This window comes from Copidosoma floridanum, unplaced genomic scaffold (genome assembly GCF_036245765.1).
Source record: "Copidosoma floridanum isolate Cflo_tuat_1 unplaced genomic scaffold, Cflo_Japanese_pri ptg000019l, whole genome shotgun sequence".
In the NCBI taxonomy this organism is placed as follows: Eukaryota; Metazoa; Arthropoda; class Insecta; order Hymenoptera; family Encyrtidae; genus Copidosoma; species Copidosoma floridanum.
The window spans coordinates 20,509,134-20,536,459 of NW_028321896.1; the positions used below are offsets into that span (position 1 = coordinate 20,509,134).

Consider the following 27,326-nt stretch of genomic DNA (forward strand, 5'->3'; position numbering starts at 1 on the left):
ACATAAGATTCATGTTTTTTTCATTATTCTCTTTTTCTGTGAATGAGTGCGGACATGAAGTTATTGTACAGGGTTACTGCGAGTACTCTGTGGTTTCGGGCCGATCTGTCGTTTAAATCTTAAATGAGCTAATTTTAATATTGAGTTGTTAGTTCGTATTTCTCGACAGCCGGTTCGGCCGACGAGCCAAGGATCACAGATAGTAGGGTGATCGGATTGCGCGAGCATTTTTCCTTTTTATTGTTGTGTAATATTTTTTTTTTTTTTTTTGCATTTTTTTTCATTTTTCTTCTTTTTTTGTATCGTTTTTCTGGCGGTTACATGTTCGCTGCGTCTAAAAATGTTCACTCTGCTTGCTTCTCGGTTCTTCGTACCCTCGAGAATTTCAAGGCGACAGCTCCTGAAAGCAAATGTCAAATTCCAGCGTAAGGTACCTAGCAGGTCGAGTTTGATGGCTTGTTTTTTTATCATTTTTTATTCAGACGACATCCATTTTCTCATATAGGTATGTGGCGCCCTTCGACCAAAAAATCTTCCTCTCAACAGGATATGTTTTACGTAACGAGTGACTTTTTTCGGCACTCGGAGAAAAAAAAACTTGGTTTATTTCAGAAAAATTATTTTAAACTATATAATTGGATTAATTTTTATAAGGATTCATGTAGACAAAAAAAAATTTCATAAATATCCAATTATATTTACATTATACTCTTATAAATGTGTGTTCGCGCTCTCCAACAACATCAATTACAAAAGTACACATACGGTTACATACATAGAAACTGGCTAAAATAATAAAGACAAGCGAAATCAAAGGATTAAATGAAAAGGTGAAAAATCATAACAAATAACACGGGTATATATTTTTATGAAAGCAAACTTTAATAATTATCAAATTCTGAATTTATCGCCTAATAATAATAATAATTACTGTTATATTTACAAAATAAAGTATCGAGAATGCTACTTTCCATTATTACCAACATGTAATCATTTATGTAATACTCATCAAAGCGGCGTTTAAAAATGAGGAAATATCGCAAAAGCGCTGCTATGCACAGGTGAAAATGGAGTCTTTACGAGCATAAGTTTACTTATGTACACGAGTCGCACTGTAGGCACACAAGTTGGAATTGCATGAATAAGTATACCAGCACACGAAAAAGACGCCATTATCGTTCGGACACGGCACCTAAAGGATAAGTTTTCTTACGATACTCCCTTATAATGTGAAAACGAGAACAAAACATCCGAAAATGTAAGGATTTTAGTTCATACACACTCTTAACATGTGTACACATGGTACGTGCACATTTTGCTCAATTGCAAGGAAAAACAAACATAAATATTGTAAGTTAAACATTGATTATTTTCAACGCGTCAGTACGAAAAAAAAATAAAAAAAAATACAAAAAAAAAATACATGAGTGTTACGCTGAACATTGCATCGGTTTAACGCATGCAAATAATATTTAAGAAAAGTCAATGCCAAAAGTACATCATCGCGTGAATTTGCGGTGCACAAAGTAAAGCGACGACAAAACTACACTCAAACAGTACGGTACGAATAATTAAAAGTTAAAAACTTAGGAAAATGATAGTAATAGTTAAAAAATGAAAAAACATCGATGGAAGGCACGAAGCTGGTGCAAAACTTGGAGGAAAAAAAAGTTAAAACTTAAATCGAATAGTGAAGCAGATCGCTTAGTGACAAAACTAGCGCATGTGATATAGTAACTAATCCGTACGCGATGCTTTCTTTTTACTTGACCAAGGCGTAGAAAGTCACCATTGATATATATTATTATTCATAATATCCGCAGGTATATCGCACATTTAATAAACCTTACTTTTTATTGATTTTTACAAACACGGCGTTTTTTTTTTCATTTTGATTTTGCACGTGTCTTTAATACCTAATACGAAGCTGTACAATCACTAAAAGTAATCGTTCAAGTTGATTTCTTTTTTGTCAATTGGAGTTACTGAACATGACAAAAAGTTAACAAGTTGTCAAGTGAATAAGAAACATCACCATAGTGCCAAAGTGTCACTGACCCTGACAACATTCAAGTCAAAACGAAAAACAAATCATGCTTTAAACATCATCAATACATATATATATATATATATATAAACGTATAGATATAAACTTTCATTATGAAACATGAGCCAGTAAAATTATGCATACGCTGAAAAATTAATGCACCATTGTTACAATATATACGCGAGGTGAAGCATAAAAATTACATGTACATAATATGTGTGTAAAAACGTAATGTATAAAATAAAAATAAAGCTTAGAGTTCAAGGGGAAATACATTAATAATTTATATATACGTAAGGCTCTTAAACAATAGTACACTGCCAAAAGAAAAAGTACTCGTTCTTGCAAAAAAGCTGCGCTACGCAAATTCCTATATTTTTCATCGCACCGCACATATTTTATACTGATTTAATTTATAACAAAAAAAGAAAAAAAAAAGTAGTTATCTCTGTCTAACGTCATAATGCGCTCACAATGTATATTTACCTACTCAAATGGTTCGAGTCGCGCGTTAATTTGTTCGTTCTGATCTTGCCTTAGACGCGCGGTTTGTGGTTGCTCTCCCGATCGGAATCTGAGTCGGCGGACTCGCCGTGCAGCGCCGGAAACTCGGGCACTGGCTCGCGACTCTGCTGCATCCATCCCCCGGCCATTGCCTTGCCCTGCGTCATCGATGATTTTTTTTTTTTTTTTTTCCTTCTAATTTACGTCTGATACAATAATGCTTTGGGAGATTTCTGTGATGGCATTACTCAAACCTTGTAATTTACGAATTTAGAAAAATGAAGAAACTAATTAAATAACTCAGTTATCACAGTTACTCCTAAAGCGATATTTTGTTCGTGGTGTATCTCATAAAAAACTATTGACTCGTTCTACGTGTAAACCCATTATCTAATTAAAAAAAACTCTTTTTTTTCTTTTAATCTAATAAAACAAAAATTTCAAAAATAACGTAATATGCGAAAAATGAGTACAAAATATTCAATTACTCGATTCTAGGTCTATCCAACCATTTGTTTCCCAAATCTATGACGACGTATCACATACTACTGTGTAAGAAAATCATTGTCATAACAACACAAGAGTCAAACATGCAACCGTGTACATGCACCCACCGAGTATTGTCACAGCAACATCTACGATATTGTAAACAAAAGTTCTTTTTTTATGGCGTGTGCGCATATTATAATCTAATTACACGAGCTTGAAGTTGACAATCCATCAGTAGGTGTATAAATAATAAACTTAATCAAGATTACGCGTTTGCATCTCTTTATCCGTTTAAAACAATAATTTATTCAAACAAGTTTATTGCCGCTCGAACTGATAGCATAAAATCACTCTTAACCAGTAACCACCTAAAATTAATTCTTTTAATTGTTATTAATTAATGTAGGTATTAATATCTAAAACAAAAAAAAAATAATTAAAACTCTTATTGCACGCTTATTTGAGATGCCTACAAACTTAGAGCAAAGGATTTTGAGGGAAGACGTTCAAAACAACGTGTACTGTGTCAATTTCGTGTGGTGGTAGTACCTCAAAGTGATTGAATTATATTAAAAACCCATCCTTTCTTATTCTACGTAATATGCTGCATCTATTGCACTTGTCATCCGCCAGTCTCGTACGCGTCCACAATTATGTTGAAAAGCGAATTCATAAAATAAACGTCTTCGAGGCGAATATCTGGAGAAGCAAGTTATAGCTCTTAGATTTAAGAGAACAAAAAAAAAAAAAAAAAAAAAAAATGAGGAAAAAAAAAAAGATTTTTTTTCTTTTTGCATTGCAGTCTAGTAAAGTTGTGCTTGTTGCGACGAACGCAAGATCCCGCGTGGCTCGGAGTACAGAGCTTCGCCTCATACTAGGCCCGGCTGACGCTTTTGCGACAAGATACCCTGCACCGCGTCACTGGAAAAACATAACAGAGCATCCGGATTATCGTTCAGCACTGGTCATCTTCATTACCATGAAATTGTATGAAATTTTTTAAATTAAAGGCAAATTCAAAAATACCACTGCACGTTGGTGAAAAAAAAAAAAAAATTGTTAATGTATCACCAAAGCTTTGTAAGTATATGAATGGTTAATTAAGCTGAATCTAGCAGCCGCGACACAATTTCTACCTCGGGTACCCTTAAAACTAATATACAGATACCATTTTATTTTACTTAATTAAGAAGGTACCTAGTCTAGCATGGAGGTTACCCCAAGTACAATTATTTGTTATTTGACGGTATCGCAGGTGCAACTTGGCTGCTAGTTTCAGCTTCGTGAATATGGTTAATTTGGACGTTCACCAGTCAAATGCGAGCAGTTGGCAAATTACAAGAGTTATATAAATCACCACACTATGAAAAACGTGTTAGAATTTATTTTGTCAGCACCTTATACTTACAGCTTAGCAAGGAAGTTATTGGCGAGGCAGCCGCGTATGAATACGTCGGTTAGTACAACGAGTACAGCGGGTAAAAGTGTAAAAAAAAAAAAAAAGAAGAAACATCGTTTATCGATAACGAAGGGCACGAGAGAGTAAGCATCCGTCCACTAAAAGTCATTACGTCCGCTTTACTTGCGCATACTCCCCCTTTCTCTATTATCCACGTAGGTATATGCGCCCCACATGTACACACATAGTCCATTTACCACGTGAAAGGAGCTATGCAGCCTAAAAAAGTGAGTTTGCAACTCCAATGCATACTAAGCGAGCCGCTTGATACCCGTAGAGCCAACAGGAGTAGCAACGGCTAGACTATACAACATAGGTACAGCGCACCACCCTCTTCCATACTTGCATGCATTATAATGTATACACCCATGAGACGCATTGTCGTGTTCGCCGGCCGTTTCTCTCTCGGTTGCCGTATCAGCGTACCCTTTGCACTTACTATTCAAATGTAGCTATACCGGTAAGACCTTCTTAGTACCTAGACCGACCCCTACAGTTGTTGTATACCTTTTTGGCGCTGGAATGTTCTAGCGGGAGGGCGAGCTCCAATCAATCGAGTAAATAATTTATGCCGGGGAAGCAAAATCTACAAGAAAGAATCAGCGTGCCTTGTTGCAAGCGCTTGGAAAGTATTCGTGCTGCGCCAAACGCAAGCAGAAAAACATCAGACTATTTTTTCTTTGCACACAAGCGCAACTCTGGCAATTACTCAAGATAAGAGATCCCCCGGTGCTGTTACAATAGGGGGATGGTAAAAAAAAAAAAAAAAAAAAAAAAAAAAAAAAAAAAAAAAAAAAAAAAAAAAAATGAGCAAGTAAACGAACGAGGAGAGAAAATTCGCAAACCGAAGCCCTGAGCTCGAGAGAGGGCGAGGGCTCGTTACTCGCGTTTAATCCGGCGATTCGAGGCCAGTCCACGAGTCACGTAGAGGCGTTAAAGGCCAGGGTGTGTGTTATAATAATCCTACATCGGCACATCCACAGCCGCGCACGTACGTCATTCCCGGCGTGACTTGGCGCGCGTTAATACGTACATACGCAGCGGTCGAGATAATTGCGTACGTGAAAAACTCGAAACAACTTGGGCACGCCCGAGAATTCGACCCTACGTCGGTCGCCCTTTTTCAGTATACTTGTATTGCTGCTCACTGCGCGCTGTTTCGGTGAAATTACTTTAGTTTGGGTGCACCCTCATGGTGGATTGCTTTCCTAGCTTTTCGAGTAACGAAGGCAATCAACGCACGTCGTTAGGGCCGTGGATTAAAAAAGCATCGCCATACAGAAAAGTTTAATTTTTTAAAATCTAGACTAGATCGCTTAACGTGCCAAGTGTAGAGCGTTTTGGTGAAACAGTCGTTTGTTGTAAAAATAGAAAATAAAAATTAGCGAAACATTGCCAAACCTTACAAGGGGGAATTAAATGGCATTTTTATGGAAGACATGCATTAGATATGCGCAAGCTCTGTGATTCGGGACCATACATTAATCAAAGTAAATATGGAGAAGTCATAAGGTCGCAAGATATGCTTAATAAAAAAATTGGTTAGTTAGAGGTGCGGAGAAACAGACATTTTATGTGCAAAAACGTGTTTGTCGAAGCAAAAGAGAAGCGTGCACCAAAAGATAAAAATAAACGACAAAAATATAAAGAAAAAGGCCAGCTCTACCGTGTCTACTCATCGTCGTAGTCATGGCTGCGCTGGCGTTCCCTCGGATAATTTACCTGGTGCATCGGATCGTAGCCCATCGAGCCGTCGTTGTAGGGCTGGGAGCCGTAATCGCTACCGTTGATGCCCATGCCGTAGCCGGCCATGTCCTGGGGCGCGCCCGGCGGCGCCGGAGACATCATCGGCGTTGGGGTGCCTTGGCTCGCGCCACCCATACTGTACGGCGATGCTCCTGCAAAAGCTGCTGTAGAAACAATCGCAGTGCTTACAACACTTCGAGGAGTTGGACGTTTTGCGTTTTGCGATTCGATAAACGACGTTGTTCCAAGTCACTCGACGAATTCATATTGTTGTTTTCGTTTGCATGATAAATACTAATTTGTGTACCGTTTAAACAATTATCTCTTTTTTTAAATCATTACTCTTTGATGAAGGATACGTTAGTGTTTTCTGTTTTGAAAAATGTTTGTGCAACGTAAATTTTTCTTTGGAAAAATAAGAGTCAATAAACAAGTTAAAACTCAGCTTTGCTCGGCTCATTTCATTTTTACCCCAGTGATTTACTGTCGGACGCAACAACGCACATGCAGTAAAACTCGCGAATGATTTACACAAATGAGAAACAAGCCCGCGCTTTACGATTCTCCGTTTTCTAGCCAACTATTATTATTTTAGCCAAATGAAAAGGAAAAAATAAAAAAGTTTAAATTTATAATATTATTACAGGGGGATAAAATTTTCGCGCTAACGAGTAGGTGCAGGTGTAAGAGTTTGTGCTGTGCGTGTTTAACACGTAACTTACCGGCTGCCTTTTTGGCGGCGTACAAGTTTGCCTCCTCCTGTGCCTTACCAATGTTCTTTTTGTAACGTATCCTCTTGTTTCCGAACCAGTTCGATACCTGTGAAAAAAGAAAAATGAATTAAATAAATTAAATAACGTAAACGAGAGTCAAGAAAACTGTATGGCCGAACTTACCTGACTGACCGTAATGCCACACTTCCGGGCCAACTCTTCCTTCGCTTCTTCACTAGGGTACGGATTGCTGAGGTGCGAGTAGAAGTATTCGTTCAGTATCTCCGATGCTTGTTTGCTAAAGTTTCTCCGTTTGCGCCTACAATCGAAAAAGAAAACAACAAAAAATCATCAAAATGTTTCTTTGTCTTTTTCATCAGCTTGGGCAAAAATTTCACCATACCTTGCGTCGAGGAACCGACTTCTCAAAATCATGACGGCCTCGCACGTCGATTGCTTAAGCTGCATCTGGATGCTGGAGAACTTTTTGTGGATGATCTGTACCATTCTCTCGATCTCCTTGGGCGTGATCGGCCGGGTGCGACTTTGTTCCCTCAGCAGGTTCATCACGTGGGTGGTGAACTCGTTGCAGGCCTGCGGGGAACAAAAAAGTGTTAAAATCTCCATCACTCTCTCTCTCTCTCTCTGCTTATGCTACATTTAAGAACTTTTTGAAAGCTCCCCACCTCGGGTAACTTTCGAAACTTTCTCGTCCTCCCCAGTCATTTCTAAAATTAAACCAACCAAGGAGACGAAGCCGACATTCCTTATTCAGCACCCTTTGCCTGCCCCGTTGGAGCTTCGTGTCAAAATTTAACGCGATTCCTCTCGATTCCAAAGTTAAAAATAAGCCCTCGCAGGAAGTTTTCGGGAAAAATGTAATGCAGATCGAAGGAGGGGAGAAAAAGGTGGGTGGTACAAGTACATGGGCGAGCTCGGCGGAGGAGGAAGGCAAAGGGGGAGAAGAATAATGCATTATTCCTGGTGCGGTGGCTGTCGACTTTGGGGAAAGGACTTTGCTCGGTATCAGTATTCGGGAGACGCCGAGCATGCCGTCGCTACACTGCGGAGCGGCTGGCTTTCCCCGGGGGAGGGGGGGTGGGGAGCTTGCAATTTCGGAATGGATTCCCTTGCTCTCCAGCTGGCTGGGGGTGGATCAGCCGCCACAGAGCCCCGTTTCCTTCGCCTGCCCGGCTATTCCCGTACCGTGTATAGGGAGGGGGGGCTGCGCGCTCAGGGAGCCCCTCGACCTCTGTCTCTCTCTATTTTGCTCTTTGGATCAGGAGCAGGAGGAGAAGGTTTACGTCGGAAAGGAAACAAAAAAACAGGTAAGGATGCGCGACGTGGCTTGAAAAATTTCAACAAACCCTCGGCTGCACATGTATTTATTTACGTTTAGCTTATATTTTCGTTTTCCATCTAGTACGGGACGCTGTGGAAATCGCATTCGAGATGTTTAAGGAGAGCCAAGATTACCTCTTCGGAAATTCTCGGATCGTTATCCAAGTGAGGTATGATGGTTTCGGTTTTGTCAGGGCAAAATGATCGTTTATGCATTTCCGTAGGAAAAAGACAAGCATAAAATAATCCCAGTACAAGCCCACACGTAAACTTTGACGGTTAAACTGTTATTTGCGGGTTCGCGTTTGGCATAATTTCATCGAGGCAAGAGGCATCAATTTGCATCATGCAACTTCGTATCGATCGTATAGTTTAGGCCGTGATGCGGCGGAAGTATTGAATTTGTGCCAACAACAGCGGCAGTGGGACATGTAATCTCCATACAAGTTGCACGAAGTACATTGTACAAGTGTGTCTGCCGATGCGCCAAAGTTCGAATCGCAAATTGGACCGAGCCTTTTTCACGATGTCCGGTAGAAACACCTATAGTCCTGCCAAAGTTGATACTTTTTTGTTTTGCCCCGCGTCGACAAATGTATATTTTTATAGGTAATATGATATGCGATTGCGCGTGCAAAGAGACAAGAGCAACAGCGAAAGTATAGTATCTCCACGTGTTCACTTTACATATGACATTCATATGACTTTGCAGATCAAAAATTTAGTAAACGCGCACTACAGCGCGCATCTAACGAGGAACAACGTTGAACTGGAGTTGAAAAAAATCTCGTGTCCATTCCCGTAGCACCTGGACACACGTATATACGTATACTCGAAATGCCCTTTTGTGGGTGTGATTTAAATGTGACAAAGGTCGTGCCCACCTGTTCGTACTTCTCCAGCTCCTGGTGGTAGATCTGTCGGATCTGGGCGAGCTTGGCGCGGTAGTCCGAGTGCTCGATGGCGTTGTCGGGTTGGCCCGGTGGTCCCGCCGCTGCGGCCGCCGAAGCCGAGGCCGCGGCTCCGGCGCCACCTCCCTTCTCCGGGCCCGCGACACCCTCGGCTATCAGCATGTTGTCCAGCCTCATGAGCTGCGGATCCGGGGGCTCCTCCTCCTGCGTGTTCCTCAGCGACAGAACTGCAAGGAAATCCAAACGCAACAATTTAGCACATGGATGTCTACCCTCTCGGTGCGGTTTTTGTGGTTTATTCGCGTAGGTGTACCAAATGACTCTGATACGCGCTCCGCGTGACAGATGGTTAGTGTTGATATAATATATATATGGAGTGTATACAGGTACAAGGATGAGCATACGGAGTGCCTCCAAGAGTGCCGGCACGATCGAGCGAGTAATAAAAAAAAAAGAGAGAGAGAGCCACGGGGACGCGACTTTTGAAAACACGCGCGTATAGGTATACGCGTATACCGTGCATATATATACATATAGGGTAGTCGTTTACCGATCGTAAAGGAATCAATTCCTCCCGGAGCTTCAAATATATTACATAGTGGGTACGTGCCGTGCCGAAGTGGGTATGTGGTGGTCGTTCAACAGTGGGGCTCTCAAAGCGGGGAGAAGAGGTGTGTATATACAACAGAGGAGTATATAAATATATATACAAGAATCGGTAACAGTGGCTTTTGTCGCACGTTTTACGAACGGTAACTATAACTATGTACTGCGCAGTGTACAGAGGACGGATGGATAGTAAAACCACTCTTTTTCCCTATTTTTTTTTTTTTTTTTTTTTTCCAACACATATGCCTCTCATCAACTTTGCCAAATCTAGATCATGTTGCATCAAACAAGCATTGGGACGGTTTTACGATATAGGCAAGATACGGTGCCTGTACCATGATGGCCCGTATAATTGTATATATATATACTCGTAACAACTGCCTAACATGATATTATATATTTTACGTTAGCCTCACTTTTGCACGAGCTGTCTTTTCTTACCTATAGCGATTACAATTTTGAATAGGGTCGGAAAAAGTGTGACAAAAATAACCAGAGGAGAAATAATACGACGGAAAATCGAGGGAGAGGAAGAACGGTAGACCAAAGCCCAATTATACACGCGAAGCGCAATTAAAGCCTGCCCTTTCTTTCCTCGCACTTCACGGAGGGGAGGCCTCTCCCAAGGAAAGGCGCTCGAGTGCACCCTCGAGACTTTTCACTCGAGAAGGAGCCCTGTATACACTTGGTTATACATGTATACGTATTGTTTTTTTTTTCCCCCTCACAATTATATACTGTCTCGGACAAATACAGAATATAATATATACACGTATATACATGCATGCATGTATGTACAGTACACAACGAATAAAGAGCTTTTTAGAGTTTATATTTAGGTGGGGGTGGGAATGTATGTACATCCTTATACGGGAGCGTAAACTCGCTTTTACTGCCGGTTAACGTTTTACGACTCAAACGATATGTCGGCCCCGACACTTGCGCGTCCTCCACTCTCCTACTCGCCTCTATCGAGCGCATAATATCATCAACTGCTCACTTCGTATAATATACAATTAACGGAAACGAGTGATTTTACAAGTACAAATATATATATATTTTTTCACGTTATTTGATGGTAAATGTCGAAATATCAGAGAAGAGTTTAATACATTTTGAAAAAATATGTCTTTGCGCTCTCTTGCGCGGCATCATATTATACCTACTACGTAATATGGTCTACAGGGTGTATATCTCACGGAACGTATAAGCCCGTCGCGTCTGTCGGCCAGCTCTTCTCCCTCGAAATCTCTTCTCGAGCTTCATCCCCGAAAATATATACACGCGCGCACCCTCGCACGAGAGTAATCTCGGCCCCGAAGGGGGCCATCGGGCGTCTCCAGAATCGACTGCTCTTTTAATCCAGGAGGAGGAGGAGGACCGAAAAACCCGAGAATATATATAGTACATAGAGAGGGGAGGAACTGGACGGACGGCCTATATACCCTACCCCCAATTACACGATGTACGCACAGTGCCCCAATATATCAGTCTCGCCGGAGACGCTAAGTAGTATACGTGCCAAATTGTCGAGCGAGCTAACTTCTCCAAAGGAAGAAAAAAAAAAAACTATGCGGGAGAGCTGCGCTTTGTATACCGGTGTAATACAAAAATTATGGAAATCCACTTATCAGCCCTCCCTGGCTGCCTCCTCGTGCCCCGTGCGTGCACATCCCCTCTGGAAAATCCAATAACCGCTCGCGTTGCGCCGAGCTTGCAGGGAAGGAAGAAGCGCCATCTCACCTTTACCCTCCCCCCGACCCCCCTTTTTTCATACTATAGGCCCACCGGCTTCGTAAATCATGGAAGCAAAGTTGAAAAGCTGAACGGAAGCTGCGGGTACCGGCTGCTCGGAACGACTTCTAGCGGGGAAACGAGCAAAAAGTCGCGTGGGCCATGGGAACAAGCGAAGGAGTTGAGCCGTACCGCGTATATACCGTACGTATACATATAAATTAATATAGCCACACGTGCCAAGGCAACTTTGGCGCTTTTCTTGCACGAGTCAAGTTTATTGCGCCGGGTGTTGTTCTTCCTCTCGTCGCAGCAATTTTACAGGCCGGCCGGGCCAGGAGAGAGGTACACTAGCGCTGTTTCCGCGTAAAATCGAAAATTAAGTTAAATCGGTTCCCATGCAGGGCCAGAGGAGAGAAAAAGCTTCAATTGGTGTATTATTGTAAACGCATCAAATATTGGTAAAGAAAATAAAAAGCCAACCTGTAGACACGAAACGAATGATATTGGCATATATACATTTCAACACGTCTCACGATGAATATAAACGCACGGGCAATCTTTAGTATTCCCAGTAAGTTTTTTTTCAGAGGACTTGAGAAGAAAAAAAAAAAAAAAAGGTAAATCAGTAGCCTCGCAATATATTGCGCGCCAGAAGGAATTGGTATATATATTATAGAGTTGTGTAACGAAGCGCCGGCGCTCCTCCACTCGGGACGATCCAACTTACACGTGTGTGGGTATGTATGTACACGCGTATAAAATGCAAAGGAGATTGTAAAATTTTACTGCCTCCTAATCGGCTAATAATTGTTACGGGTATGATCGTGTAAAACACGTCGTAAACGTATACGTCGATGAGAGACGGCCGATGGGTATATAGTGTAAGGTAACAGTATATATATATATATATATATATATATATATGAATATGTAGCCGACGGAGCGAGGAATTTATGGCGCTTTTGGAGTCATATACCCCTCCTTCTCCTGCCCACCCCCCTCTTTATTAAAAGTACTACGAAGCTCTAACGTACTCAGTTATTCACGAGTGGGCCTCAATCATAGGTCCTGTCTCTAAGATAAAACTAATTGTTGCTCTCGTTTTCACGATTTCCTTATTAAAATCAGTAGTCACATTTATGCAAAAAAAAAAAACTGTATTAAATTTTTTCCACACAAGTCATGTCGTGTGAAATTCCTTCGAATACATTAGAAAAAAGTTAGATGCAGAGATAAGATATATTTTTTTCCAGCACTTGAGGGAATAAATGGTAATCGTTACCGATACTTGGGTACTTAGCAAGTTTGCTCGGGCACGTTGATCGTCTTCCGGAAAATCAGTTGTCCGCAACAAATAACGGAAGAAAGCGCATGAATGAAACTTTCCTCGAGTTATCATTTACGATGAAGCGAGCCTCTCACGGCACACATGCGCTACACAGTTGAAGACGAGAGCCTCCTTCAGAAAAAAAACACTACTGCTCTGTGTGACTAGTATACTGCAGTAAGTGTACAAGCGAGAGAGAGGAATGGTCCAGTCGGGAAGTCTAGACTAATTTTTTTTTTCCTCCTCCTCTCGCAGGACAAACTACAAGTATATATATATATATATATATATATATATATATATATATATATATATATATATATATATCAGTACGCGCGAGCGGGCTGTCTATAAATAAAACTTCGTCCATCCGATCGGAGGGAATTTCGAGTCATCGGCCGTGCGTGTACACTTGCGTAACCGAGATTTGTTTTTCTGCCCCGTCGTGGTAAGTAATTGGCTCTCATTAACTGGTGTTATTATATCTCCCATTTTTTTTCTTCTTCTTTTTCTTACTTTAATTCACTGTCGGTGGGGTTGATGAAATGACACAACATCCCGATAAACGCGAGACTCCAAAAAGTACATTGCAGGTATCATATTATACTCAAATTTCACAGATCCATTCACGTTGCGAGTGTTTTTCTTGTCCGCGTTAGCATAAGTATACTTATCTCTCGAGTCGACGATGATCCTCGCCAGACACGGGAGCATGGGAAAAAGAAAAAGAGCAAAACAAGGAGCAGGAAGCTCGAGATTCATGACAAAGGGGTAGGTAAGTATACGTGTATAGTATAGCGCAGTGGAGGCGGACGTCGAGAGGCTAATAACGCGGATCGTCGAGTATAGTTGAGAGGGAAAGTGGCGCGGGAGGTCTGATATGAGTGACACACCGTGCCGAGAGCATCAACTTCAATGGGCCGCGTTGCGTGTACACGAGGTTTGGTACGGGGGAGCTTTTTCGCGGGAGAGAAGGGATCGGCTCTAATGAAAGACATCAGCACGTGGAGTAGGGGGTGCGGGTATGCCAGGAATGCTGGGAAATGGTTCGCGCGTGCTTCGTTGCGTTTAGGTCCGCACTTGTATACCTACACATATATATCATGGTGTTGCACAGTAGAGGAAATTAACCGAGCAGTCTCCTTTTGTTGATTTTGTGCTTTACCCCCGCAATGTGCCTCGGGACGAAGAAACTTTTCCTATAATAACGAGCGATAAACAAACTCTTTGTTGATTTTAATTTCATCAAGTTTAGCTCGGCCATCATTTTGTTACATTTCAGATTTCATGTAAGTTGACTTTCAAGTCCAAGTTAACTTGTGTACCTAACGTGTACACATCACACAGTCGGACTAAATCTGGCTTTGATTGATAAAACACTCCATTGTTCCACGGTACGGTATGTACATGTCCGTACATGTACATTGTTTGCTAAAGTATGGGCCAGAGAAGAAACAACAGTCCACAGTCCGGAGTGAGGAAAAAAAATATGAATGGGTTTTTATCGCCCTCTACTTTAACAGAGAATGAGTATATACACCTTTGTCTACGTGAAAAGCGTGGAAATAAAAGAGGGAGGGACAATAATAAAATCCATCACAGGAGCAAAAGCAGCTGTACGTACTTACGAGCGGAGAAACAATGGCCCGATGACCACTGCCTACCGCCCCTCTGCTTTGGTCCCACTGGCCATTTTGCAAAGTGCGCGGCTGTAGAACAGCATATGCTGCAGTAGAATTACACAGAGAAAGTGTTTTTTTTTTTTAGCGAAATTAATGATAACCTTTGATATGATTGAAAAGTACCTATATATACCTTGGAATTACCTCTGAAACAATCCAACCGGGAACATTGGGGCATCGAAACGAAAAAAACAAACATAAATACCAGCACAAACAAAGCAAGGAAACCGGCGCTAGTGAATATTGTTGTGGCCCCATCAGCAGCAGAAGCCAGAAGGAAAAAAACAAATGGAAGCCCAGAGCGCAACCTTCCGGTGAACATCAAGAGAAAAGAATCGAGAGCAACCTTGCACGCGAATCTCAATGGGAGTCGGAGTCGAATGTTTGGTTGAACGGTGCAATGTTCGATACATCCGTTTTTGGGGGTATACATATCCTCCTCCTTTCCCTCTCTCCACGTGTAACCAATGCACACACACTACATTTGTTGGCAAGGGGATGCACAACAGTAGCCATATAGAGCAGCGGCTCCGTTGGAGCCCCGTCATCCCGGAGTCCTCGTGGTGAGGGTGCATGACCGACGGGGCGCGAGAAAAACGAAAGCAAGGGTAGGAGCACCACTGTCTCCGGTTCGCCGAGTGTGTATAACAGCGTATACACTGGTGTGCGGAGGCAGCGTGGCGTGTATTGATCGAGTGGCTCTACCCTGACTTTCCCCGTGCAAGGATACATATATATACGTATACCCGGCCACCCTCGCCCTCACCACCCTTCCACCCTCCCTTCGCGTGGCTACGTGTACGTGCGTGAAACCAAAAAGAGAACAACGAGAGACGCCGGGCGTGCCTCCCTCTTCTCACCCCCCCCCACCCCCACTACACCGTGTATACAGTTGTACACATATAGCGGTGGTAGCAGAGCGCGAGCGTGTGTGCTTCATGCGTGGATGATGTTTGTTATCTCTGCGAGCGAGCGAGCCGGGACTGCTGAAATTTTTGGGAATCCGTATATATGTATGCGCCCTCCTGCTGAAAATCGGTATCCTATATTTACATGTACGCTTCTTCCAAAATCTATGTTATATTATCTCCGCCGCTACGAGCTTGTGTAATTATACAATATGCCGTTCGTTATAGTTGTTGTTACTATGTACATGCGGATGATGCGGATTATGAGACATGATGGTTATTGTTACTGCGGTGCTACAACTTTACTTCCTTTAAAATGTTGTTTTACAGTTGCAAACGAATAATCATTTGGGCAATTTGAATACATCTCATATAAAGGCCAAGTTGCAGCTCGAGTTCAAAAGATCCGATGGATTGTACCACCACACCGAGTATAATGAAATGAAACAAAAAACAGAAAGAGTCGTTTGATTCTAAAACCAATCAAAAGCGCAGCGTTTTTTTTCCGCCCTTTGACCTCGTCTTTGATTGGGTTACATATTGTATATGCGTCATCTGCGCTGCAGCGGATTCCACCCTTGTTGGAAAAAAAAAACCTCCAGCTGGCTTTTGATGTGCAGACGAGCGGGTCGCCGTTGTTTCTCGAAAAAAAGAGAAACTGCAGTGATATCGAGCGAAAAGGGCGATGGTTGTTATACGCACGCATGCGACGACAAACTGCAATGTATGTAATTTATTGGCTGCACGGTAGGAAAAAAAAAAAAAAAAAAAAAAAATCGGAAACGACTGAGAGAGAAAAGAGAAACCCTCTGCCCGTTGCAATGTGTAACGTGATATCATATAGAGTGTGTGTAACAGTGTACGTATATAATGTAATGTCCACTCTTTGGAGCTTGACGTGTATCTGTATGAAGAATCCTAAGGGTTGAGGAACTTTCTTGTCTGTTCGTGTGTACATTTAGCGTTTTTTAATTTTTTCTCGTTGATTCATTACCGACGAGGTCATCGACGTTGTATTGCATAAAACCAAGCTATTTTTTAAATAAAATTCGGATGGATGATCTTAGGGGCGTGGTTCGGATAAAAAGGGGTGTACAGCCACTGATCCACTGTTGCTGATTTACAACAGAAATAGAGACGATTTTATTTAACCAATCAAGTGCGTTGAATCACAACCGAGATCATAAGAGAGAGAAAAGGGAACACACTAACGCTATACTGTTGCTATATATACTATGATGAAAATTTGGGAAGTTTAAATTATACTATGCACAAGCTGATGCGAGAATCGATTACATATGTGTGGAGTATAGAAAGCGTCGGATGACGCAGGACTTGCGCGTAAACGTCCCCTCCTGGTGTTTCCTACTAGCCGCGTCTCAATTGTTTACAAACTTTATGGAGTAAAAATTAATGCGTTTAATGATCTCAGACGAAATGATTATAAAAGTACCAGTCATATCGACGACTAAGTACTGTTTTTCGAGGCACGACAAAGTTCGTCATTCCGAGAGTTACATGATGCGTAAAAAAGAAAAACACCACTCGATACATCGATTTATCCAAAAACAGATCTCGTATCTCATTGTGAAGCCTATACTCTCTTTCATCCGTCCAGCACCCCGTTTCCTGTTGGATTCCCTCGGGAGTCGTAGTAGTGCGAGCGTATGTGCCTTCTCCTCAAATGGTAACCCTCATCAGCACGTCGTTCGTCGTATACGTATGATACATTTTACTACTTGACAAGCACAGATATTCCAATAAACTCATCTAGACTCGCTATTGCTGTATGATGGCACGAGCACTAATGGCAAACAAAAAGAAGAAACGCAATAAAAACCCCTCCGAAGGGGGCTTCTGAGCTTTCGAGCGCTTCCGTTTCCTCGGCTCTGCCATACATTGGCCGCCCGGTCGCGCCAACGTCCCGAACGCTCCCCGAGAGGAGTTCCGCTCGGCGCGGCTCCCTCGTGCTTTTCCAGCTTTTCCGCACACACACACATGCAAAGAGCAAATAAAAGGAAGCGCGCGAACAAGCGGAGCGTTGCTTTTATGCGTATGAATGTATGTATGTGTAAGGTCGTCTGTTCTCTCTGCGGAGGAGTAGCGGCGCCAAGAGAGCCACACACAGGGGGGGATAGAGCCTCCGGTACCGTACGAAGGATTTTGCGACAAAAACTCTGGCTTCTTACCCTCATACATATATATCATTGTGCGTGAAGGAGTTTTGCGAACTCGACCGTGAGAGCTGCTGGACCAGAGTTGGGGGTTGGGGGGGTGATCGTCCTTCCACGAGAACCGTTGGAAAGCCAAACCATCCAGGAAGTAACATGTTATACGAAGGCAAACAACAGCAATAACGACAGCCATCCGTCTGGTGTATGTATGTATATACGCGGTGGAGTGAATCTAATGCCATGCATGCGAGGGAAATATCCGGCGGGTCTCCTTCGGAGCATGGAAGCGAAATGTCTTCTCTGACGGAGACGCGAGTACAGCTATACGAGTAAAGCATTGTTTTCTGCAATATTCCTTTGATTCGCGAGCTGCACTGACGTGCATGCAAATGCGTCGAGATCGGCCTTGCGTTGAAAAAAAAAAAAAAAATAAATAAATAAGTGTCTCGAGTGCCATGTGATCGTTATATATACGCTGCACAGCCAAGGAGGTGCTCATTTTTTATTTTTCCATATAACCCATAAGAGACAGCCTATATATATAATATTGGAGCTCTGATGGATTTTTCTCGAATCGTCTCGCAAAAAATATAAGGTATACAGTTTGAATTGAAAATCTCGATCCTATAGTGTAGCATCGTATTACAAAGACGAGGATGACTACAACGGAAAGTGCCTACTTACTTCCACTTTTGTTGTTGTCGTTCTATGCTATAAATGTTACATTTTGTACGACGTACGTTAGTTCCCACTGTATATACTACACACACGGATACTCGCGTATACATGAATTATGCATCGGCGCATCGCAGGTATAGAGCAGCGGCCGACGAGAATATCAAATTTTCAGAGGAGAAAACAAAAAGGTGGCGGTTTGAAACTACCTATATATAGCCGAGCTGAATGGTTATACTATACACTGCTGCTGAAATCGCGATAATGTGGTTATACAATATTAAGACCCGTAGGCATCAGAGCTTAAAGTCTCTCTTGAGTCACATGCGATAAATCAAACGAATGGGAGAGAAACAGAAAGAGTCAGGAATTTCAAGATGTATCTCTCATGTATATATTTATTAGAGTAAGTCGCCCGCGATTAGACCAAAAAGCCGCGACGACGAAACGAGCACGGAAGGGGCTCTTAACGTCAAGGCCGCTATAATACCCTTTGATATCGCAGCGTGCAGTAGTGGTGATGGAGCAAGTATACGGGGTAAGCGGGGCCGAGGACTGTATAGGTGTGTTCTGGTGTGCGTCGCCTGCACCGACTGTCAGACACACGGGACGAGAGAGGGAGAAGGACCTGTTGCTGTCGAGTTTACGGTGTTTTTACGAGCGACTTTACAGTCGGCTCCTACGAGGATTGTTATTATCATGTACTGACAAACACGTACACATATACCTCCAGCATACGCGCGCGACGCAGCATCTACGTATACCTGAATGGGACGCGATATGGGCTAAGACGATCGTATGTGTAAATATTTGCACTTGGCGCGCAAAAACACACACTCGAGCTATATACCTACTTCCTTCTTGTCCGATGCGATTCGAGTCTCTCTGGGCGGGTTAAAGTGGGTGTTGTATACACAAAGCTCCATGCGAGTACACAATATTATTATTGCCACTCTCGATCGGCCGCTTAATGCGTATGCGCGGGCTATTGTACTCCCTCGCGGCGGCTTTCGTGTACACCGCCGCCGGAGAGATAAAGAGTCGGACCGAGAGTGAATTAGATAGCGTCCGTTGCAATCTTGTCTTGTTACTCGCAACTTGATGGTTCTACCGCACCAACTTGCATGGATGCGTATACGTATATTATAGCCTGTACATAAAAAGTGTAGTTAACTACTTGCTCGTTGTGTGCGCGCGATTAAAAGTGCGCTACCTTATCCTGTATAGCTTGCCCTTCCGGACCATTGACAACGAACTTTATGTCGTGAGCAAACACAATTTTCTTGGCTGCTCAACTACATTGTCCATTAGGTTCATTGTTTTACTTGGTGGTATTTTTTTTTCATGCGGTAATCGCAAACGTATGTTGAAAACACTTTTTTTCATAACAAATATTGACAGACTGTGGGACATTTACAGATAAACTCTACAATATTGTATGAGAAAGACCTATACTTTAATTTTATTTTACAATCTGTATGAACCTTAAGCTTTGAATACAGCTAACCGAATTAACTCTGAAAGCATTACAACCCCCGAGCGAGAGAGAAAGATATGCAAAAAAAAAAGGTTAAAGTTTGAGAAACAAGTTTCTTCGCTCTTTCGGGCAAAGCAAAGCGAGTATGAGTAAAGTGTACCTCATGCAAGTATATATGTATATGGGCGAAAGCCAGTGTGAGTAGAGAAGGCGCGTGAAGTATAAAGGAAGAACTAATTTAGTTGGTGCACGCTCGCGAGTACTTACGCGTAAGTACCTACGTAGCGGGTGTACAGTTTTGTCTCCCGCGCAATTAGAACTTTTCTCTCTCTCTGCATTATTCATAACTCACGCCTCACTGCTACTACCACTACCTATTTTTTTTGTTATTTCTCCTTCTTTATATTGTTCATCCACAAACTTGTATTTCAGGCACTCTGCTCGCTCAAGTTGATTTTCCAATTTTTTTTTTTTTTTTGAAATACATTAATGCAGAGTGCGAGCAGGGGATCAAGGTGTTTTGGTTGGTTGATATATTATTATGCACCTACCGCTTCTTATTTTGTTTTACTATATTCTTGACTGAAAAGCGCCAAAAGGAAGATATGTGCAAAAGCCAGTCCCGGCATGCTTCACGAATTTTAGTAAAATTTCACGGCAACGCTAATTATACAGATTAGCTAACTTTTTCCAAACTCGGCGACATATTATATACTCGGACGTACCTATAGCCTCACTTCGAGTGCGATGGATATAGAAAAGATTTAACTGAGGGTTACTCATTGTTAAGAGCAACCAAACCCACCTCATAGTCATCGACAGTAGCACGTTGGACATGGACAAGTTGACGCGACAATAAAAAACGTAATCCACAGACTGCAGAGTCCACTCCCCCCTTTTATCCCTCCCTCCTGACCCGAGATAACGAAGGGCTTTTAATTAAACGCGAGAGGGCAAGCACACGCACTTTATTACCACGTGCATTGTATCTACTACTAGCTAATATACTCATGCGCACACGTGCGTGCCACAAACAAAAAGCGTGACAGCGGCAAGCAAAGTCACCATACCCGATGCTCGAAGATAACGTGGTTTTTATATACATGTATCATGTAAAACCCTCCGCGTGGACAACTGAGTGGGTATACGTAAGCATAAAATAATTCTGATTGTAATCACCCATGGGTTTTTCCGCGGGCTCCTTCAACCCTTTCGCGAGTTTGAGGTCAACGACATTGTCTCATCATCATCTATATGGAGCGACGAGAGCTATTTATAGGTGGATACAGTACACGATTGCCGGGAAAATTTGGTATTTTTGGAGCACCTCGAGTCGAAACCGATCGAATAACCATAGGCTATATATATAAATATGTAAGACGCAACTATACGTATAAGGTTTTAATAATTGTTCCACTGCAATGTCATTTCGATTGTATTGCGTAACGATAAATTTAAATTATTACTGAAATTATTATTAAATTATTTAATTATTAGTGAAACGATAAAAAAAAAAAAAAAAAAAAAAACAACGAAGAGGTTCGTATCCTCTTGTGTTACACTAAACCCCCCAGCGTTTGCATCACCGTTCAACGAGGACGAGAAGGAGCCTCGAGAGAGAAAGAGATAGCACTCGCAGAGGACCTTTCTCCTCCCGCGCAATATCCATAGAATTACCATACGATTAAGGGCGTGCGTGGACGCGAAGGGGACTCCGTATATTAGTGCACAGAGATGGGTACGGGGGAGGTGGACGGTGTAGAGGCCTGTGCCTTTGGAGAACGACTCCGCGGCCTAATTTACGCCGTTCCGTGCGCTCCACATTTTTTTTTTCTTTCTCATTAATTTCGATCTAGAGGCCCATAAGTATAGTGTTGCGACGGATCTTCATGGTGCAAACAGGGTTAGACGATATCAACACCATATAGTAACGTTCAAGCGGCGCATCGTCATCATGGTATACCTATAACACGAAATAATATATGCTCCGTCGAATGACCCGTGCAGAGAGAGAGAGAGAGAGACTTTTAGTACGGCTTCTTGGCTGTACGGGCGCGAATACAAGAGGAGCAGCGGATAAAAAAAAGGGTGGGTGGGGGGAGGAGGGATGACGTGTGCAGCGGCGCGTGGTCGAGGGCTGACTTTATTCCGGCTTTTATTGTTCCCGGAGAGTTGTGCACGGGGGGGAGAGAGGCCGTCTCTCTCTCCTATATGGCCCCGTAAAAGTACTCTCGGTGACTGTCGGGGATGGCTCTCTGACGCGTAAATGGTGGCATCGGGAGCTCATAAGGGAGCACGGGGTGTGCGCGATATTTTTTTTTTTTTTCCCCTTACACGCTACGAGTTTATTGCTGTTACGGCGAGCACGAAACGACTTTTATTGGGAATTTCATTACGGTGCTAATGACATACATCGTCGTGCTCGGGGTAAAGGGTGTTTAAGGTATACCTATACACTCGATCTCAATATGTTCTTTTGATGTAAGTGCGGTACATGAGCATATATTATATACAGTTTTTCCCGACACGCGCCGCTGAATTGATTTACACGGAAATATCTATAAGCAGTATAGGTGTACTTTTACGATGCCTGACGAAGCAAATACCTACAAATGTATATTATGAATGTATTATCGTGTCGTGTACACTTACATTGCACGAATATTGTAAAAAGAGAAAAAAGAATCAGACGCTAATTCATCAGTTTCAAATGTACAATCATTTCCATGGGTACTGGGAGAAAATAAGCAAATGGTATTTCGCCGGGGAATCTATATGGTGAAATTTTCTTTTACTTTGTTTCTACATTTTTGTTTAAAAAGTACGGGCATCACCAATATACCGCTGCGACTCCAGAATGTATACAATACAATATACTTATGTGTGCGGTTCTCCTCCGTATTTCGGCGTCGCGGAATGAAATTTATGCAACCGTACCATACACAAGTATAAATATGGCCCACACAAAAGGAATGCGCGCAACGTTTCATCGATTCGCGTCGCTCAATCACTTGGACGTTTCCAAAGGCGCCGCAACGCAAGAATAAAGTAAAAGCGCAAAGGTATACTTATATACCCGTACAATACAAACATACATACATATATATAGGTAAGTGGTACCGCGAGTACCTATTGGTAATAGGGGGGGCACGTTCGAGATATATGGCTCGTTAGTTGGGCAGAGGAGGAGACACACGGAGGAAAAAGAACGTGTATGTGTATCGCGTTCGAAAGCATTGGCAGTATAGAGGAGGAGCTGCAGCGGCATCCCATCCGAGGGAAGGCAAAAGTAGCAGAAGAAGAAAAGGAGGCCGGTTCACCTTGACTGCCAAAGTTGTTGCCGTGTCGGAGGACCCGAGAGGACCAGGACAAAAAAAGAAAGAGGAAATATATCGGAGCCCATCCGCGCGACGGTGGCTGCAGCGTATACAGGGCCTTGCCTCTATATGTTCGGGGAGATCAAGCGGAGGAGAAAATGCAGTGCGCCGCGGCGAGAGATACCGATCTCTCTCGCGGGAGGAGGGGGGAGAGGCAAGGGGTTCGCGTTTACAATATAAGCCGATGCTGACGACGCGCGCGGTATACGGGAGAAAAGGGAAGAAAATATGGAGAAGAGAGAGAGAGAGAGAGGAGTATACGAGAGAAGATGCACGAATGCAATGTATATGTATACCTGCGGGTGAGGAATTCCGCGGAAAAGGAAAATCTATTTTACTTGGATTATAGGCAACTTGTTTTTTTATCGTGCACCGCGCAACGAAGTCTCGTGACGCAATTTCTTCATTTATGGTTTGCCGATCTCAGTCGAGAAATTTCAAATTTTCTCCAATTTTGGGGTACTTACCTGATAATCATCATTGGTTTACCCATCCCTTGGCTTACTTCATAGCGAGAAAATGGTTTTCAAGATTTCAACTCATGGACCAAGTACTAGAATAAAGAAAAAAATTGATAGTACCGAAGAACCCGAGTGGGCTTGTTGAAATTCATTCCCGAAACCCGAAAACGACGTATTTTTGGCGTAATCCTTCGTATACCCTTTACATCCCTATATACCTGGCGCGCAGAGAGAGAGAGAGGAACGAAGCGCTGCAACTTTGAGCGTAAATAAGTCGGAGAGAGAGAGAGAGAGAAAAAAAAGGCTGCAACAGGGGAGCGTTGACTCCACCGCGTCGGCTCTTTCTTGCAGCAGTACCCATACCTATATACACACGCACACGCGCGTATGATATTCTCACGATCAACTCCGCTCGGCTCGCCCGTGTAGCAACTTGGTCGAGGGAATTTTTGTTCGACGCCTCCGAGGCTTACCATCGGTATACCTTAGGTTTCAGTTTTGGGATTCAAGGTGTATACAGCTTTCAATTTTCACCGCTATGGTACCGATGTCGCGGGAGCCTATCACGTAAATCCACACGCCGTATATACAGCGAGTTCCAATCCCAATGTACTCACTCGTTCGAATGGAAACAGTGCCCGGCACGCGATGTTGTTTTTTTCGAGACGTCATCCCGGCTCCCGCGGCGACGTCTCTCTAAAATTAGATGCCGATTATCTTTGTCACGGTTTTTCGAGAGCCGGTTTTCTGCGGCTTGATCGACGTCGAAATTATTATTATTATTATTATATCACTATACAACATACTCCGGTGGAACGAGTATATGGGTGTGCACACCATCATGGAAAAGCGAAGATCATCGATGAACAATAATTCCGAGCGTATAGACCCGCCGGGAGTAATATTTGGGCGTGTGGGTACAAGAATAACTCGATCGGCGCTCATCGGTATGTTTCGAATGCTCTTTCGTATACATAAAAAAAATACAATAAAAATTAAGCTTTTCTCTGTTATATTAGTCACCAAATGACGGTGTCTACGGAAAATAAAGCAGATCAGAATATGTCCCGAAGCCCTTTAACATGTAGTTACAAGGTATGCCCAGCCAATTTTAATCCTCGCAAAAAGTCGATAAGAGACGGAGCGCACAACGTGCCGAAAACGGAAAAGAAAGAGAAGAGGGAGGGGGGGGGAGAAGCGAACATCTTTTTCTCTTTTCTCTCGGATATCGAAGAACTGCTGACGTTTTCAATGCCACGAGAGGCCCTCTCTCTCCCGGGGATGCTCTCTTCTCTGCAACTCCGGGCGCGAAAGCGCAGAAACGGTTGATATGGAACCCTTCCACGGGGGCGTCTATTCGTGCGCACAGCTATTCCACCGGTACCCGGGTGTACAACTCGTCTTTGTGATCTTTTTACGCGACTCACAACTTTTTCTCGAGCTTTTCGCGTTTTGGTGGATGTATATAATTATACACGCGTGCTTGGGACTTTCCACGGTTCTAGTGCTAATTAAAATCAAAGGCCAACGCTATAGAGACTTATATTATCCCTGATGTTGCCTCGCGCAACGAGAGCATTGTGACTTAAATGCTTGCCTACTCGATCGTTGGGCAAATAAGTTTCTTATACAATAAACGTTGGTATAGAGTGGCGGTACAGTAGTACACGATCCCTTGGAAAAAAAGGGGGGGGGGAGGTAGACGATCCGCGACAAAAGGACGCCGGGCCAACGACAACGGTAAGCCCCCGAAAGTTCCCCGGTCCTCAAATCTAGGTTTTCCCCTCGTTGTGTGTACTTGGATACTCGAGAGCAGAAGAATATATAGGACGCGCGAGAGATCGAGTTTCTCTTTCGCCTCAGTATGGATACAGGAGGCGACAGATGCTGGCTTTTCCAGGGCTTTCCGGGGTCACGTCACCACCCGCTGTCGGGGGACTTTGGTGCAGTATATATACGGAAGATTATTTCGGGGAACGAGTCCGCGCTCCCGCGGGACGCCTGGGTCTCACGCGCCGAAAGTGACCCGAAGAGTATAACCATTGTTACCGAGTTTTCCCGTCTACACCTTTCTCTTGGAAAAAACAAAGGATAAAGGAGGAGCCAAAGTTACGACGGCGCTCGATCTACCCTATGAATGTCTTTCGTGATGGTGGAAAAACGTGTGGTCCAGTCGGTTATCACACCCACGATCCCCAATGCGGACGGAGTTGATTATCCGCGTAATAAAATGACCGGTGAAACGGTTCTGCTCAACGTTACGTTTATTCTTTTTTCGCCCTTGCATCCATTTTTTTGTTTTTACCAAAAAAAAAAAAAAAAAAAAAAAAAAAAAAACATCCACAGCCAATATACCGTTTGCACCGACGCTGCTATTGGCAAATTTATTGTTTCGCCTACAGTTGCGTGCATCTTGTAGGCAATGGCGCGCGGGTGATTTAGTTGAAAAATTACTGGGGCGCGACGGGTGCCCCAACAAAAATAAAATTAAAAAAGTACATAATATGTATTTACATATGTATATTTACATTACTAGCGCATCAGCGACGTATACATCGTGCACTTTGCGCCAAGCACAAATCACTCGTCCGATAAAATTGTGTTATTCCCCCCATATCCCCTGGAAGCGATAATTCTTCGTTTCGTCGGGCGAAAAATAAGGGACGAAATCAGCTGACGATGCGAGGGTACCGATTCTTCCTTCCTCGGCATAAGTATTGCGTGTGCACGAATCTTCCCCAACCCCCGTATATATCAGCGCCGCTGCGCATGTACAACCGCACGTGCACGAACCGGCGAGGAGACGCGGGAAAGAAAAAAAGAAATGGACCGGGAGAGATGTATACTGGCACGAAAAATAAGGATAAGGGGAGGGGAACTACTCGCGGTGCATGCCGTGAGCCGATGGGGGAGCAAACACCCACAGCCAGGGCAGGGTATTGCAGGGGCGTGGTGTGGCTGAGCAACCACACGCGGTCCCCTCGGTCGCCACCTGCCTCTTTGGAATAATTACGCGCGTTTCGCGGTCTCTGGATGATCGGCGAGCAAATTGTAATCCAAGCGGCGCGTAAAAATTATGTTTACGAGTTTCAAATGGCGGGGAAACCCTCGATCCGGCGTCTCCCCCGTGTGTATATACCCTCGGTCGGTTGCGATTGAATTTTTTCAACTTCATTATACGACCGTGACGCAAGGATGAGGAGGCGCCAACCCACCCCGGCTTCTTTAGTTTTTACGGCGTGCCGAGATACGCGCTTGTTTTTATTTCACTGTCCTGGATGGGCTGCGTCTAGGGGTGTAGATGGGCCTTCATTGATGATTATTCCCCGTTTCTCTTTTGATGATCGATAAAAATGTTTTACCTTATAGCCATACGATCTTATACGACGAATCTTATACCAGTAATGTTTTCTTGAGGGTTCATAAAATATTGTTAGCCATGTGTGTTAAATTGCACGAGTGGAAATTTACTCGTACGTGATAAATTGAAAAGTGGCGTAATGACACAGCGTTAGTTATGGCGAAAAAATGTAATAAGAAAGCTTCTGTGTGCTAAGGATCTTGGGCGTAATCGCAAGATCAACAAACCGTGTGTGGGAGATAAGATTTACGTTTATCAAACAATTTTGACAATGGAGCTTTCAGCCAAAAATAAACACAGCTTTTGGCGTCCAAACGCAAACGCATTA

At 43.1% G+C, this 27,326-nt stretch overlaps 1 protein-coding gene across 2 annotated transcripts in view; it reads right to left on the minus strand.

Annotated features, from left to right (window-relative positions):
• Positions 1 to 1,404: 1,404 nt before the first annotated feature.
• Positions 1,405 to 27,326, minus strand: part of exd (PBX homeobox extradenticle) — a 28,015-nt gene continuing 2,093 nt past the window's right edge. Inside the window, exons 3-8 of one of the 2 annotated variants that reach the window (XM_023389856.2) lie at positions 9,184 to 9,437; positions 7,362 to 7,552; positions 7,142 to 7,277; positions 6,968 to 7,064; positions 6,222 to 6,397; positions 1,405 to 2,709 (exon numbers count right to left, since the gene is read on the minus strand). In XM_023389856.2, coding sequence (XP_023245624.1) covers positions 2,584 to 2,709; positions 6,222 to 6,397; positions 6,968 to 7,064; positions 7,142 to 7,277; positions 7,362 to 7,552; positions 9,184 to 9,437 — 980 coding nt within the window. In that variant the 3' untranslated portion in view covers positions 1,405 to 2,583. Of the gene's footprint in view, positions 2,710 to 6,221; positions 6,410 to 6,967; positions 7,065 to 7,141; positions 7,278 to 7,361; positions 7,553 to 9,183; positions 9,438 to 27,326 lie in introns of both variants that reach the window. The other variant, XM_089593608.1, reaches the window with a different exon arrangement.